The sequence below is a fragment of the Parus major genome, chromosome 17, assembly GCF_001522545.3.
Source record: "Parus major isolate Abel chromosome 17, Parus_major1.1, whole genome shotgun sequence".
Classification (NCBI taxonomy): Eukaryota; Metazoa; Chordata; class Aves; order Passeriformes; family Paridae; genus Parus; species Parus major.
Window position 1 is genome coordinate 6395337 of NC_031785.1, and position 16513 is coordinate 6411849.

Genomic DNA, 16513 nt, shown 5'->3' on the forward strand with positions numbered 1-16513 from the left:
GATCCCTGGAAATGCTCAACAGCATCCAGCAAAGCAAAGGGATTCTGCTCCTGCTCTCAGTGGTGCTGATGTCAGGGACTTGTGTGCTGCTCCTAAAAAAAGCTGAGCCTTCCTCCTCCTCTTTGCTCAGGCAATGAGAGATGGGTTCTGTGGGAAACAGGGAGTAAAAGATGATTTGGCAGCATTTGCTACAAATGGGCAAATTTAGGCATAGACACAGCAGACTGTAACCTTTAGTGGCAGAGTAAATCTTTCTGGTGTACAGCAAGCCACATGTGCTTAGTTTTAAAAGCATCTATTTCTTGAATGCTGGAGAAGAGCCTAAATTATGTAGCAAATAAAAATAAATTCTGGAAATTGGAAAATAAAATAGGCAGAATGGGGACACGACTGAAGATACAGAGCTCCTTTGCCACAAGAGGTTAAATGGTTTTTAAATGTTCTATAAATTCTGAGGAGAAAGGGTTAAATAAAAATGAAGGAATGAATAAGATAAAGTTTCACTTTATTTGATATGAGTCATTCCTGGGGTTTGTATTAATTTTCTTTGATCTTATTGAAGGAATCTAATTCGGTGTTTGTTACTTTGTATTACAGGCTTTTTTATTTTTCTTTTAAGACATATCACTGACTTATTTATGCACGTTTCATATCACAGTATTTTTTTTTGTGCTACATTTTTACACCATTCCATACTTTGTGTAGTGTCTTGAAACAACAGAGAAGCCTGTGATGCAGCCTGAAGATGGTGACAATGACAGGAACTTGAAACAACAGAGAAGCCTGTGATGCAGCCTGAAGATGGTGACAATGACAGGAAGGTGCAGAACAGTCAGTTTTGTGAGAGGGTCAGTCAGGTAGGAACATTATGAGCTCTCTTCTCTGCATGTCTTTAAAGTGTCTTCATTTTCTTAGAGCATAAAGTCTTTTGCAAACAAAACATGCTTTTCTTGGTATCAGATTTTGCTTTCAACTAATTGTTATCCTACAGATCTTCTGGAAGCTTTTCCCTGTATTTCTTGGCTGGTATTGCATTCAAGATTACTTTCATTGTGGATCTTGTTTTCTGTGTTTGAGTACTCATAGTCACCCAGAATGGGGGTGACAGAGAGTCCCTTGAAATTGTGTTTCTTTCCATCCACACAGGTTGATCTCCTGCCCCCCTTGCAGTCAGGTCTGGAGTATAAATTGTGTGAGATTCACTTGCTGTGACTGAGGAAAAAATCCTGGAGCTCCTTCTTTAGTGTTGAAATGCTTGATAGCTTGGTAAATTGTAAACTGCAATTTCATACAAAGAGGAATCTGCTGTCCTCTCAGTCTAATCCATGTAAGATTAAGCATCATGGAATCATGAAATAACTCAGGTTGCAAATTGGTTTGTAATGTTGAAGAAGGATGATATTTTACTCTATGAAATCTGTAATTTCTGTGTTTCTCTGTTTACCAGGTATGCCTTCAAGTATCTTTGGATTTTCCTTGTGAGGTGGATAAACGGGTAAGTGATGTATTTTAAAAGCTCCCTTGGCTCTTGTTGCTGATGGGAATTGTACCCAAATGGGCCCAGAATTCTCATGTGATTGCTGCAGATTTTGATTGTTTAATTGGGGTTTGAATGACTGTAGAGAGCCCAGGTAGAAATTCCCTTGGACACATCCATGATGTTTTATACAGAAAGTTGTCAGCTTGTAAATGCTTCTAAGTTCTGTCCTGTCCCAGCCATCAGGGCTTAAATTTGGAGATCCCAGGACAGAATCTGTACTGTAAATACACATGATTCAAAGCTGAGCTAATAAAATTGTTATCTTCAGCCTGCAGGCAACATTCCAGAAGTTTCATGCCTCTTGTTAGATAAAGACCTTCAGGGAAATCTTCTTACTCCTTACTAAACAACTGATCCCTATGAATTAATCATATGAAATAGATGTTAATTAGTTTTTCTATTAATAAATAGTCAGCAAAATGTCTGTGGGTGCTTCTTAATGTAGATAAAGAGCATCAGGAATTACAGAACCTGATTACAGAAAGATTACAGCCCTGAATTTAATAGAACATTACATACCTGTGTAATAAGACAATGTTTGCAATTTTTTAGCAGATAACTCCATCAGGCTATTCAGAGAATTTCTGCAAAGACAGACATTATAGGAGTCCAATTAAGCCTCAATTTGAGCATGATACAACTGCCAAACACTTGGGCAGAACAGGAATGAGTGAAGATGACACAGAAGAGAGCTTGCTCACATCTCTTAGAAGAGAAAATAGAACATCTGTGCTGGAATCTACGTAAGTATGAGGGATATGCACTGCTTTAAACAGCATTTCTATTTGAGAAGAGAATAAGGTAATTTTGCTGAAGTGAATTTAGATAATTGCACTGTCTAATTTACCTGAGAGATTGGCAAGGCACCTTCAGAGCCATTTTAGTCTATCATGCAATTAAGTAATTAGGAAACATACTATCAGGAGAAATCCTTGAAAAAAAAACCCCATTGCAAGAAAGTCTCCAAAGTTACTGATCCACAGAGCTTTACTTCAGGGACTGATTGTTTCCAGGATGAGGTCTAACAGAGTCAGAGGGTTTAGTTGACTGTAGCTGTTTTTTTTCTTGAAAAAACCAAAATATCTGAGAGGTCAGGCCAGTGAAGGGTGATGTGGTGGAAGGGACAACACTTTACTGCTGTAAAAACAGTGTGTAGAAGGATCTAAGGATGGAGGAATTGGAGTTACAGTGACTTTTTACAGGGATAATTTTGAATGGATGGTGCTGCACACTGGGAGCCCTTCCCCATTTCACCTGGACTGCCTGGACAGGGCTTTGCTGCCTCTCAGTTTAGGGAGTTTGGGGTTCATGTCCTGCACTTGACCAATGGGTTATTCCAGTGCAAGCACCTGCAGGACTGGCTGAGCCATGTTCTGAGTTCTTGGGTCACTTTCCATAGAGGAGAAAACACTTGGGGACCTAAATCCATACAAGCCCTAGTGGCACCAGTGGAATTTGTGTGTTTGTGTGTGTGTGTGTTACACTGGGATCTGATCAATTCCCAGCTGAAATGCTCATTTCCATAGGAACTGGACAATGTCAAGCAAAAAAAAATCTGTGCAGGAAAACCACACACCCTGACTTACTGATTTACCCCAGTTTCATGCTTACACCACTTAATCTCCTGGTTGAGAACTGAGTTAGGGTTTTGCTGTAGATCATTCTCATGTCCCTTTCCTTGTTCTGTAGCTCCTTTTCCTTCTCTAGTTGCTTTCCTGGTTTCTGGACTGATTATGTACAGAATTCTGTGACTTCCCCAGTGCCTGTCAGTGCTGGGAGCAGAATCTCCAGTGGAGTTACACAAGTCAAACCCTGCTTTCTGTGCTCACCATGCTGCACTTGGCTTTACTCAGGCAATTCTGTATTTTCACATTGCTATTTAAAACTCCCCCAACAGGCATAAATTGTCTTAGTTGTCACAGGAGTTGTTAGTGGTGAATGAGTAGATACTACTCCTTTAGAAATGAAGGGAAATCATTGTTTATTTGTTATCTTTACTTAAAAGTTGGCTAATGAGTAATTCTAGCACCATCATCTTTACCACTCTAGTGTGCAATTTTTCCTGTGTTCAAGTATAAATGACCAGGCTGATGGGTGATGAGCCTGTGCTTTGCATAACTGAATTCTCACTAATGCCATTAGATACCAGAGGAAGCCATAAAAAGCCTAGTTAGCTTCTACCATTCCAAATGCTAAACTATACAAATGCAGTTGTTTAAAACTCTGGTTTATATGTTTAATGGCACAAACAGCTCTCTATTGGACATATGAAATTATCTGTAGGATTTCAGAGCTTGCTTGTGCTTTAAATGCCTCTTATTTGGCCTCAGCTTCTCTTAAAACATTGCTTTCCAAACTGCTGTTCATGAACTGCTGGTTATCCACGGGGCAGTTTGGTGGTCTGTAATGAGCTGCTTTTGCAGGCTTTTTGGCTGATTTCTCACTTTTCATCTTCCCTGTTCCATTAGAAACGTGTGGAGGGGTAGATTTGCACAAAAACTCAACATCAGGGCCAGGAGTTGCACTTTAATGGTCCTTGTGGGTTTTTTTACCAATTTGGGCTAATCTGAGACTGGTATGCTTTTGGTATAAATTAACTTTTAAGGTAGAGAGTAAACTTTTTTGAGAATCCATTCATGTTTCTTATATTTCTGTGTTAAATAGGAGAAAAGCCATGATGAGGCAATTTATGATATAATTCATGTCGTGAAAAAGTTCCAAAAACTCTGTTAGTGAGTAATTCATTAGTAAAACAGAACCTCCTGGGAATTTCAGATATGTCACAACACAGCAGAAGGGTTTCTTGGAAGGTATTTTTGTTTGCTTAAATAAAAATCTAAATTCATGTCTTTTCTCTCCTCTTTCCTGAGTGTAGCAGACAAGAACAAATGAAAATTGTAAATGAACTGTTAGATCATCTGAACACGACAGAGGAAGAATGTTCAAGTGAAGATATAGAGAAAAAGGATGAAAAAGATCTTAGACAAATGATTATTCAACTAAGAGCTGAACTCAAACATTTCAAGCAGGTCACTAAATTCTTAAAGCAGCGAGTAGAATTGAAATCAACTTTTGATGGGGAAGAGAAGCTTTACCCAGATGCAGTGCCACAGATTAATAAGGCGATTCAGTTGTTAAAAGTGGAATTGAAAGATGCAGCTACGCAAACAATGACTTTGGAGAGTAATGTCATGAGATTCAAACATGAAGGCAAAAAAGGAGCCTCAGAAGAAAAGTCAAAATATTCAAGATTAAATGCTGAAGCAGAACATCAGCAAGAAAATGTGTATAAGAAGGGTGAACAGCATGAAAGGCTTTCTTTTACTAGAACAAATGAAGTAAGTTTATTCTCTTTTTTGTACTTAGGGAGTAGATATATAAAAGGGAAAAATATGTATCACTTCTAATATTAAATCTTGCTTTTGTATGACTTTTAATATTAGGAAAAGAGATGTAAGCCAAATATATTTTAGATAATTGTTCTTAATGTTCATGGCTTTTCATCTCCTACTTCAGGGTGCTTTAGAACATTAATTAATTGAATTTCAATCCTCCCTGGGACCACATACTCGTAAATATTACAGCTTTTGGAAAAAGAGAGTCTGTGTTTCTTGTTCATAATGTACAGGACTAGAGCATTTGGAACTGATGACATCTAAATGGCAGAAGTGTTCTAGAAGATTCCAGATGTGCATCACATCTGGGAGCAGGCTATGGAGGGGTCCGTGGGACACTTCCACAAACTCAAATCTTAATTTTAGGCTTTTATTACCATCCTGTCCTTGTGTGTTGCTGTCTGAGCAGCGTGGCCAGTGCTGTGTTTGTGTGGGACTGCTCTGGGAGGCTGTGCTGGGGCCCCAGCAGGTTTGGAGCCTTGTGTCTGCAGGCAGTCTGTGATCCCCAGGAAAGAGGTGGGAAAACAGTGTCTGCTAAAGAGCTCTGTGTATTGTTTCAGCAACAGTGATAGAACTGAAGTTGAAAACTCTTTGAAGATCTTGGCTCCTGTGGAGCAGACAAAGGGGAGCGTTGCTTTTGATTTTGTGCACTGCTAACAGGGAATGTTGTAGCACCTTCTGCAAAGAGTGGTTTCCATAACTTTGGTGATCAAGAGGTTTCTGAGAGGCAGCAATTAGGAGCAGTTCATTTTTATTCTGGCTTGTTCCTCTTGGGTTTGTTTTTCTGAAGGAAGTGGTTTGTAAATGAAGGGATGTTGATAGGGCTCTGTTCTGGCCATGAAGTGACAGGACAAGGGGGAATGGCCTGAAGATGGAGGAGGGCAAGATACTGAGATATTAAGAAAGATGGGATATTAAATAAAAATTTTTCCCTGTGAGGGTGGGCAGGCCCTGGCACAGGTGCCCAGAGCAGCTGTGGCTGCCCCATCCTGGCAGTGCCCAAGGCCAGGCTGGACAGGGCTTGGAGCAGCCTGGGATAGTGGAAGGTGTCCCTGCCATGGCAGGGGTGGAATGAGATGAGCTTTAAAGTCCCTTCCAGCCCAAACCATTCCATGATTTTCTGATTCTTCCTGCAATTTTCTTTATTTTTTTTCTTTTTTCCTGAGTTTCAGTTTACTGTTCTGATTCACCATTTTCCAGATTCCTCTCTGGTTTAATCAGTAGCAAGTTCAATGCAGCCCTTGAATCAGCTGCTTTAAAAGCTTTCTTGTTTGGACTAATGCACTGTATCTTTAGCTTCGGAATGGCTTTTATAAATAATTTGATGTAGCCAGCTGAAGTGGCCTTTGGGTAATCTGGGTGACAAATGTGTCTGTGCCACAGCCCTGAGACAGCTGGAAATGGTTCGATGTTATTAATGCAGTTTAGTTAGCTGGAAGTCCTGGATTTATTTTGCAGCCTCTGAAGGATACTGTTCTCATATATGTACAAAAGGAATTGAGGATGGCATTAGGAAAATGGAACTTGCTTTTTATGATTTTAAATTGTGTAAAGACTGTAATTGCTGAGAAGTGAATGTGGAAAGGTATTTCAGAATACATTGGGTGGTGAAAGAAATTAGGGGACTTAACAGCAGTGGTGGAGCAAATGAACAGCAAAATTATAAACTAAATCTATCTGAACATGCCATTATTGGTTTTTATTATTATTACACACAATTCCATAACTCTCATCAACATATGGCATGCTTTTATCTTTTTGGAGACAGCCCTGGTTTATGCTGTGTGGTTTGAAAAAGGAACATTTATTTTATGCAGAGTCTTCTGAAGGTGAGAGGCTGAAATGCAGTGACTTAAGAAATGTAGCTTCCCCCAACTCCAGTGAGGGAATGTCTGTTACAGCAGGAAATGGGAAACCTTCAGAAGCAATTTATGGAGTGGGTGGGCAAAGAAACTGGTTTTGTTCATAAAGGATTTCTCTCTGGCAGAATAAATGCCCTTTGTGGCTGATGCAAAGTGATGCTGATTTTCTCAAAGCTGTGGAAGTGTAGGGCATGTTGGGTGGAGACTAAAGGGAGACAGGGAAATAAGCTTTGTTGAAAAATGAGGAGGATCCTCCATAAAAAAAACCAAAACAATGCTTTTAAGGGAAAAAGTTGCTGGACTGGCAGACATTTATGATATAAATGACAGTGGGAAGGAGCAGTTAGAGAGGCCAGGTTGAGGGAGAAACTGTTTTCCTAGGGCATCCACAAATCCAGAGGTAATTAATACACCTGGTGGTTAAAAGCCACTGCTGGATTTGCTGTCCTGCTTCAGGAGCTGGAAGTTTACAGATGCATGAACAGCTGGGGCTTATAGAAAATTGTACCAGTGGAATGAGTATTTTGCTTCTCTGAATGTTTACTTCTCATGTAGCCAAGGGTATTGCAATTTTATTTTCAAAATTAATGTGACAGCTGCCTGATTTTACAGGAAAATTTTTATTTTTCCTGTAATGTTTGTTTATACTTCCTACACTTGACTGTTACACACGAGTCACTTAACTCCCATTTCCTTCCATGCCTTTTTCAGGCTGACTCTGCTTCCTTGCCCAAGAAGTCACGTCTGCCTGTGCTTGTAAGATCCTGCAGACCACTAGGAAATGTGCCTTTGAACTCCTGGCTGCAGAAATCAGCTTCAGAACCACAGCATCCTTCCAGGGCACCTGGTGAAGGTCTGAGAAGCTGTGAAGTACAAACCAAAGCATTTCAGGCACAACCTAATGGAGAGTTACTGCATGAGTTCAGAGCTGAAAACCTTCCAGGGGAGCCTGCACAGGGAAACACATCAGGGAGAGGTAAATAAAGAACAAATCTGGTGACTCATGGTCCTGCCTGGAAGAGTGGCAGCTTCTCTTTATACACCTACAATATCTAAATCTTGTGAGTTTCTTGAGGAGACAAATATGTGTAGTACTTGAAAAAACACCTTTTTTTTCCTGTTTGCCACTAAGATATAAGCCAGCTTTTTGTGGAACAAAATGTGCTGTGTACACGTGTAAAGTTTGTAATAAATGGCAGATCACAGGCAGCTCACGTGCACAAATATATCAATGTTTACATAAATAAAAACTTTCCTTAATAAGATGCCAAGTTTAATAAAAACTGTCTGCAATGGAGACAAGAGAGTATAAAAATCCTGGTTTTGTTTATGCTGGATAATTAAACTTTTCCAATATTCCACTGATCAGTCAAGTCAGCCGTGTCTGTTCCCACTGTGGCTGGGTTAATTTAAACTCAGTTGTTGACGAGTACTGGGATCAGCAAAGTATGACAAATTGTAAGATAGAAAGCAGTGGGTGTTAGATAAAGATTTGGGGTGGTAGAGAAATAAAAGTGCACTTTGCAGATGAGAATCTGAGTAGGGGTGTGAAGGATAGGTAAGGGAGAATGGGTATAAAAATAAGACTCAGTGAAGTGGTGGGTGAGGCACTGCCAGACCCAGAGGTTGCAGAGACTGTTGTTAAAAATAAAATTGTTTTGGTCAGGCACAGATATGGTACAATTGATTGGAAATGCTTAAGGTGATGGGACTGGAGCAATTAATTCTGGTAGGTGCAAAATCCATGGAGAATCCCGAGAAGGGCAGGGCTGCTGAATTTGATCCTGAAAGGAATTGGAAGCTGTAGTCTCTGATTTCCTTTCCACTCTGATTTTTTCCCTTGGGTTACAGTTGTGCTGCACACTTGCTGATTCTGAGACTTGCTGCAGTGATTGCAGCAGATTGGTTTATGATCAATGCTCAAATTGGAGAAACTTTTAAGTCTTTTCTCTAACCTTGGCATAAAACATTTAAAAATGCACTAGAGATTGATTTACTGTTCCATTGCAAAGGGGACCTACAAATGTTTATCTTCATTTGTTAGTAGGAACCTTTGCAATTAATTCTGTGTAGCTACCCTTATAATTAGTTCAAGTATTTAAAGAAACTTATATTATCAATGAAGATTTTCCTGTTCCAAACTGTCAGAGAACCAGGCTTGTGTTTGTGGGGTGAGGGTTTTTTTTGGTTTTTTGATTTTATTTATTGGTTTGGTTGGTTGGTTTTGTTTTTAACTATTTTTAACCATCCCCATATTTTTTTCAGTGTCTTACTGATTTCTATTTTACCTTTCCCCACTGTTCTCCAGTTGTCTCATTGCCCAAACTGGATAATACTGAGACCCAGGTGGAGATGCAAGATGTTGATCCAGTTACAGGGGACAAGAATGAAAATGTAAAGGACAAAAATCAGCAAAACTATCAAGGTAGAGCATTTTTATGATACAGAATTAAAAAAAAAAAGAAAAAAAAAGAAATTAAAAACCTTCAGTTTCTTCTGAGTTGCACAAAATGGTAAATTGCTTCAGGTAATCATCTCCCTTGATGTTATTTGTGGATTTTAAATCTGGTTTTCTTAGCTGCTATGGATTAATTGCTGCAAGAATCCAAGTTTGTATTTCAGTGCTGTGCTTTCAGAAAGGCTGCAGGAATTTATGAGTCTGGTTTCCAGTAAAAATAATGAGTTGTATGCCTGACTCTGATCTCTGTTGCTAATGTCCTCACTTCTAAACTCCTCTCTGAATTAAATGTTTGTTACTGCTTCTCCATCTAGTTCTGAACTATTGGAATCAAGCAACTGAATGATAGAATTTTGCTTATCTGAATTATTTGAAGGCATTCAAGTAGGCTGAAACCTAATGGAATCATTTAATGAAAATGTAAATAGGCTTAGTGCTGTGTGTTCCATGTTTCTGCTTCATCCATTAGTATTTTTTTGGGAGGGCTTGAGTAACCTGAATAACACTGGAGAGTGCAGAGGATCTGGCCAGTTCTGTAATCCTTTGGTGTGCAGGGTCCTGCTCAGTGTACCCTTTGGGGGTGTGGACAAATATGCACAGGGAGCTCATTAGTTCTCCTTTTTAATTAAAGGGCACTGAGGCATTAAAAACCCTAGCCAGTTCTCTGATCTGAAATATTCTTTGTTTTTATTTTCTCTGGTATCAGGAATGGTGCATGGAATCAGGAGTTCAGAGCTGGAGTTCACCTGGTGTTGGGTTTTTTTATGTCTGTGTTACTGCAGCAGAAGTTAATGAATGAAGTGTTGTGTTCCCTTCTTGTGTGCTCCAGAATTCATTTTCTTTCTTGGAGGACTTCCTGCCTTTGGAATGCCACACAGAATGAGTGCAAGGAACATCCTCTGGCCTTGATCTCAAATCAGAAAATGGTTTGGGTTGGAAGGGAGCTTAAAGCTCATCCCATTCCAGCCCTGCCATGGCAGGGTCACCTTCCACTGTCCCAGGTTGTTCCAAGCCCTGTCCAACCTGGCCTTGGACATTCCAGGGATCCAGGGGCAGCCCCAGCTCCTCTGGGCAATGTTGATATCCCAGAATTGCAGCTTCATTTTATTCCAGCTTTTAGGTAATATTTATTTTTTATTCTCCTGGTCTTGGGCTTTCATAAAGAGCTGCTCCCCCTGAGTTTTTGTGCTGATTTGCAGCTTGAACCTGGACATTCAAATTCTCCATGGAAACCAATCTGAAAGTGTTGCAACCTGTCTGAAAGATCAATGAATTGGCTCCCAAAAGGGAAGTTCTAATTCTAGTTTTGCAGAACTAATAGGAGGGGATAATTTAATTTACTGGTAACTAGGAAATAATAATTTTGCTGACTACTTACACATACAGCCCTCAACATGCACAGAACTATAAACATGGATTATCTGTAGGAATATATGGCTTTTATTGGCCTGAATCTGAGGTGCTACATTACTTAGGGATGGCAAAGTCACCTGAGGGATGTGATGTTCAGATCAAATGTGTGCCAGTAAAACTTTTAACCCACTTTAGTGGGCTTTGTTTAGAACAAAGTGTTTATAACTTTTAAAAAGAAGTTATTACAGCCTCCTTTTCAAATCTGACTACTTTGTTGATAGTCCTTTTAAAATTCCACTGACTTTATGCTCCAATTGGTTTTGTATAGATTTTTGAAGTGAGGAGAAGAAGGATATTTAATTAGAAGCTTTAGGAGGAGCCATGTGAAGTCAGAGTCTCCTTTGCCCATGTTTGAGGTTATCATCTTTGTGGCTGCAAAGGGCTGGGCTTGATCAGTGTTGGATTCAGGAGAGCAAAAGGAATTTTCAAGCATTTGGGAAGAGAAAGTTGGTTGTATTTTGAATATTGTTTATTTGAAAGGTAATAAAGGGTTTGAAATACTTGATGTGCAAATTGAATTAATGGCAAATCACAGAGAGCTTGTAATTACCTACATTTTGATTCTGCTATTATCGAATTGAAATAATTCATTCTAGTGCTGTTAAGAACAGAATGTCAGATAAAGAAATACTAATATTCACACACAAGCCTCCTGTTTTTCAGAAATGCAAAATCATCATAACATTATCAATGGGAATATCCAGAGTTCATTAAAAGAGGTGGATGAAGAGTTTTATTCCACGGGACATGGAGACACTGACCCCAAATGCCTGTGTGCTCACCAAGGGAGTGGGGCAAGAGCAGATGCACTCGATGGCTGTGAAGCCACAGAGGATATAGAGGAATTGAAGCAAAGAGTTAAGAATATGCAGTCTGAGCTTGAAAAGTACAAAATGTCCCTGCTGCAGCTGCAGGGCTCTGAGCAGCTCTCGTTTGGTGGTGTTGCCAGTGGAGTTGTGAGTGATGCAGCCCTGCCTGTGGAAGGGTTTGTCACACAAGTGCAAGATACAGCCCAGGAAGGAGTCCAGACATCCTCTGGTGTCCCTCAGCTGGATTATGAGATCCACACCAAAAACAGGGATTCTGAGTCTGTGGAAGCACCTGATACATGGGCAGCACAAAACCTTAAGGAGCTACTGTTGGCCAGTGAGGCAGAACTCGACAAAGAACAAGTTGGGAATGTGCATCCTGATGGAATGTATCCTCTTCAGAACAGCCTGAGAGCAACATCACCATCCAAGTGAGTAAAACTGCAATACCAGATAGCATAAGAAGGTGAGATGAAGATAATTTTATTCACAAGTGTTGTTACAGTAAAGGCTAAATTTCACTACCATTGTGAAAGGAAATGTTTTGTTAAAAGACCCCTAAGTACAGAACTGATCAGTTGGTGTTGTCATCTGTCCTGTGCCAGGCACATCTGTCTCTCCCCACACCTCAGGCCCTCTCTCTGCTGTGAGATCCTCCCTTGAGCCAGCTCAGATCTGAGGTTACCTGTGAGACAGGCTCACCTCTGCCATCACAGCACGCAGCTCTGCATCACTCAGGATATTATCAGGTGCCAAGTGCAGGAAAATGGAACACCCCATTTAAGACAGAAATGTTTCTGTGAGCAATGGGCTGGCAGATTTGTGCTGGCCCTTCTGTTTGAGTGGCCAGATTTGATGTGTAAACATAAGATGTTCACGCTCTAGTTCCGATTTATTTTGCAGTCGAGGGCTGTAATGCCTTCCTGTGAAGGATGTGAGAGGAGATAAATATAGAAATTAATGAATGAAATTTTATAGCATAAGCTCATAAGCTGGAAAATCATTTATTGGAGGCTAAAAAGTATCAGTCTTGGATTTTGTACGAGACTTGGGGCAGCATTTTAGTTACATATGTACAAATTGCAAACATACAATAGGGGGATCATAAGAGTGAGCCTTTTTTAACATCCATCCCCTTTTTCTCCCTTTTAAATATTGTACTTGTCCTGAGGGCCTGTGGAATACCAGAAATTGTAACAAAGAAAGGCATTCAGCCTTGTGCCTGTCTTCCAGATGCTTGTGTAGAAATATTTGAAGACAGTGAACAACCACCAGCGTGGAGTATTGTGTGTGTCTGAGCCCCACTGTTGTGAAATATAGTGGTACAGAGTCCACAGAAATTTACATCCCTTGAAAATACACCTCATCCATTTTACAAAGGAAGATCTAACTGTAAATTAAGGAATGAGACCCTGTGGATCACTGTGAAGTTTTTATGACCACTGTGTAGGACAACATCATGAGTCACAAGTGACAGACCCCCAGAATGAGTTATGCATCTCTCCTTATACAAATGACAGTAAAAATGCTGTAACAACCCACATCACCATAGGTTTTGATTGATTCCCTGCATCTTTTAGCATCTTCTCTCCTTTTTTTCCCCAGTAATGGATGATTCTGGAGAAAGAACTCTACCTGTGGAACAGACAGTGGCAGTACAAAGGGGCTGCCTACATTTGCAAGCATAAATTCAATAAATAAATTTTATTGATCTGAGTTGAAGTTTATATCCTGGCTTGTGGAGTACAGGAGTTTGGACACCACAGTGGTTGTCATTGTTTCCTGCAATACACATGTAGAGATGTGGAGAATTTTCAGTCAGGGTGAAACCATCAGTTCAGAAAGTCCAATACTATGGTTTTGGCAGGAAATACATCAAGTTTCAGAGTAGGGACAGTTGTCTGCTTCCATAGGGAGTTAAGAAAAACACCAAACAAAAAAAAATCTCTGACCAGTCAGGAAAAATATGTGTATTCTTGAAAATTCTGTACATGTATTCACTCTTATTTAGTTTAATTTGGCACCTCTCCTTCCATCCATGTTCTTTCCAAGCAGGCCATCAAGTCACCCCATTAGTTTTGGCCCTTTTTATAAATGATGCAGTTAAGTGAAGGAGAATTAATCTCTAAATACCAAACTCAACAGTCAGAGACAATACATCTCTCATTGTGGCTGTTAAAAGCATTTTAAAAGCAAATTGAACCACATAAAATTATAGTTTAGGAATATAAGTTTAATTCCCTTTTTATTCATATTTAAATGTCATTTCTGGCCAGCAAGCTTTACAGCTAATTTCATTTTCTCAGATACGATTCATTAGTTCACTCACAAGTTCGGGAGCTGTCCTTCCAATGCCAACAAATCAAGGAGATCCGTTGTGGCTGTGTCACCTACCACCAGCACCTCACCAGCCTGGTGAAAGCCTTTGAGGAGCTGCTCCAGGCCAGTGATGTTGATTACAGCCTTGCTGAAGGTTTCCGTGAGCAGCTGAACCAAAGTGTGCTGCTGTTTGAGAAACTGGAAATGAAATTCCTCTACGGTGAGCAGCAATGTTTTGTGTTTTGTGCTTCTTGTCAGATAGATTGACGCCCTCAAAATGGGGAGGATTTTATTTGCTTGTTGGTGAAAGGAAGCTGTCCTTGCTGTTGGTTGTTTTAAGATGGTTTATGGGAGGTGAAATTTTGATGATCCAGCAGGAGTCACAAGGAATCACAGAGTTGGAAGGGGCCTCTGGAGATGGTGCAGTCCAAGTCTCTGCCAGGGCAGGGGCAGCTGGAGCAGGTGCCACAGGAATGTGTCCAGGTGGGTGTGGAGTATCTGCAGAGAGGGAGACTCCACACCCTCCTTGGACACCTCTTCCACCCTCAATGTTGAGAATTCTTCCTCATGTTGAGATGGAACTTCTTGTGTTCTAGTTTATGGCCATTACTCCTTGGCTGGATTTTACTTTTGTAGCTGTACTCTATTGACACCTGTTTGGGGTCATCTCAACACAAACACATTTGAACTGTCCAAAATACAGTGGTTACATAAAAGTTTTGTTACACATAGCTTCAGGATTTCCTGTTTCAGGGAACTGTTGAAGACACCTGGGGACACGAGGCAGTGCTGGGGTTGCAGTTGAGCTCAATGGTCTAAGATGTCTTTTCCAACCTAAATTATTCCATGATTTTCCTAAGGCACCTGCATCTTGCTGCCTGCTAGTCTGGCTGGTGGAGAAATGTACCCTGCCTTTCATAGGAGAGCTAAAATACAACTGTGTTTTGGAAAACGAGCATCACAACTGACATTTGGCACTTGAAGGAAGAACATAACCTGCATATTGCCTCCAGTCTGTAGTTTGAAGAAAGCTAGCAGGAGAGTGATGGAAAAGGGATGCTGTTGTGAGGAACAGCAAGCAAGACCTTTTCCTGGTGTCACAATTGCTGCTCTTGCTGACCCAAACAGCCAGCAGTCCTTCACAGATGTCAGCTGCAGGAGTGGCATCTCCAGCAAAACACCTGAGGTGCCTGAGATAGGACCTGACCCTCACATCCTCCTGGAATTGCCTCTGGGAGCTGCCTTTGTTCAGCTCTATTTTGGGCCCAGCCATAGCCTGATCTGTGCTCTGCCTTTCATTACAGATCGTGGCAGGATGTTGCAGTTTTGATTGCTCATATAAAGCAGCTGTGTATGAGAAAAAGGTATTACAGCCTTGTGTCATAGCAGGGTAATAAAAGATTGAGTGTATTCAACGATTTCGGTGGCTACAGAGATTCCTTGCATTGCAAATGAGAAGACTGTAGTGAATAAACATTAAATGCCTTTAAACCAACAGATGGTATCCTATATACTATGAAAAGTCACTGACAACTGAGACAATTCAATATATCTAACACAATGGTGCTGCATTGAATCACACATTAAAGTAAAATGATGTTTGTAGGGTTGTAAAGAACATCCAGTGTACTAAGAATTGACTGTAAAGAAGAAGCATGAACAGCTGTCTGTCTCTGCATTTCCATCCTGACCTTCGGTTCATTCCCCTGAAATTTCAGCTGTGCAATTCTTCCCTGCCACTTTTGCTTAATTGCACAAAAATTTTAAAATACAAGGAGCCAAGGTGACACCACCAAGCTCTTATTTCTTCATTCAAATGAGTGTCTGAGTCCAGATCTCTTGAATTGTGCTTGTGCTCACACACAGTTCCACAGAGAATGTTGCAGGCAAAATCCAGTTTTGGATTTTACCTTAATGAAGGTGTTTCTTCATTAAGGATGGCTGGTTAGCCTTACTCCAAAACAAGCACAAAAAATCCAAGTGCAATGGAATTGTTTTTATATAAATGTTATTGAAGAAGTAACAACGTGTGCTCGTAATCCTTTTGCCATATAGCACAATTATTTCAAATTGGTATGCTAATTAAAACACCAAGGCTGTAAAATCTGGCACCTGTGGTCCCTGATAATTTTTTTTTTGTGAGTTCCAGAGCAAGCTATTGCTTTGTTGCTGGGCTATGAATAGTTTTGCTAATGTACAGCATTTGACATTAATACAAAGTGTGTTAATATCTGTTGACTCCTCTAATTTCTCATTAATTTACCACTCTGTATTTAAATACAGCAAGATGGAGGGGAGAAAATTGTAATTCTCAGTAGGTGTTTCTAATCAGCTGTTTGTGCTTTGCAGGAGAATCAATAGGTACAGAAGTCACTATACTTTATGAATTGGCTCAAAGGTAAGAGTGCAACTGAATGTTTAGCAAAAGTATGGTTGTTTCATAAGTTGATAAGGATACTCCATGTTTTGTAGCATGTTTGGCAGGGCTTTGCTTCTTAACACCTATTTTATTAATAAAATATCCATTGAAAACAGATTAAGGCTTTTTTCCCCACTTCTCACCGAGCAGGTGAGATACTGAAAGAGAAACATTGTGCCACCAGGATTGTTCCTTCCATGCACAAAAATAAGCACGTCCATAATCCAGTGGTGCATGCTGAGACATTGTCCTGGTGCAGGTGCCAGGGGGGACAGTCCCTCCTCCTGGTGCAGGTGCC

The 16513-nt window shown here is 40.3% G+C and overlaps 1 protein-coding gene across 7 annotated transcripts in view; it reads left to right on the forward strand.

Moving 5' to 3' along the window:
- The window catches only part of CDK5RAP2 (CDK5 regulatory subunit associated protein 2), a 69346-nt gene that overhangs the window by 34837 nt on the left and 17996 nt on the right, over nt 1-16513 (forward strand). For 5 of the 7 annotated variants that reach the window (XM_033518381.1, XM_033518379.1, XM_033518383.1 and 2 more), the window contains 8 exons: nt 1448-1495; nt 2093-2283; nt 4416-4878; nt 7509-7773; nt 9106-9222; nt 11332-11908; nt 13784-14016; nt 16146-16194. In XM_033518381.1, the coding sequence (XP_033374272.1) occupies nt 1448-1495; nt 2093-2283; nt 4416-4878; nt 7509-7773; nt 9106-9222; nt 11332-11908; nt 13784-14016; nt 16146-16194 (1943 nt within the window). The remainder of the gene's footprint in view (nt 1-1447; nt 1496-2092; nt 2284-4415; nt 4879-7508; nt 7774-9105; nt 9223-11331; nt 11909-13783; nt 14017-16145; nt 16195-16513) is intronic. The other 2 variants (XM_033518382.1, XM_033518380.1) reach the window with 1 other exon arrangement.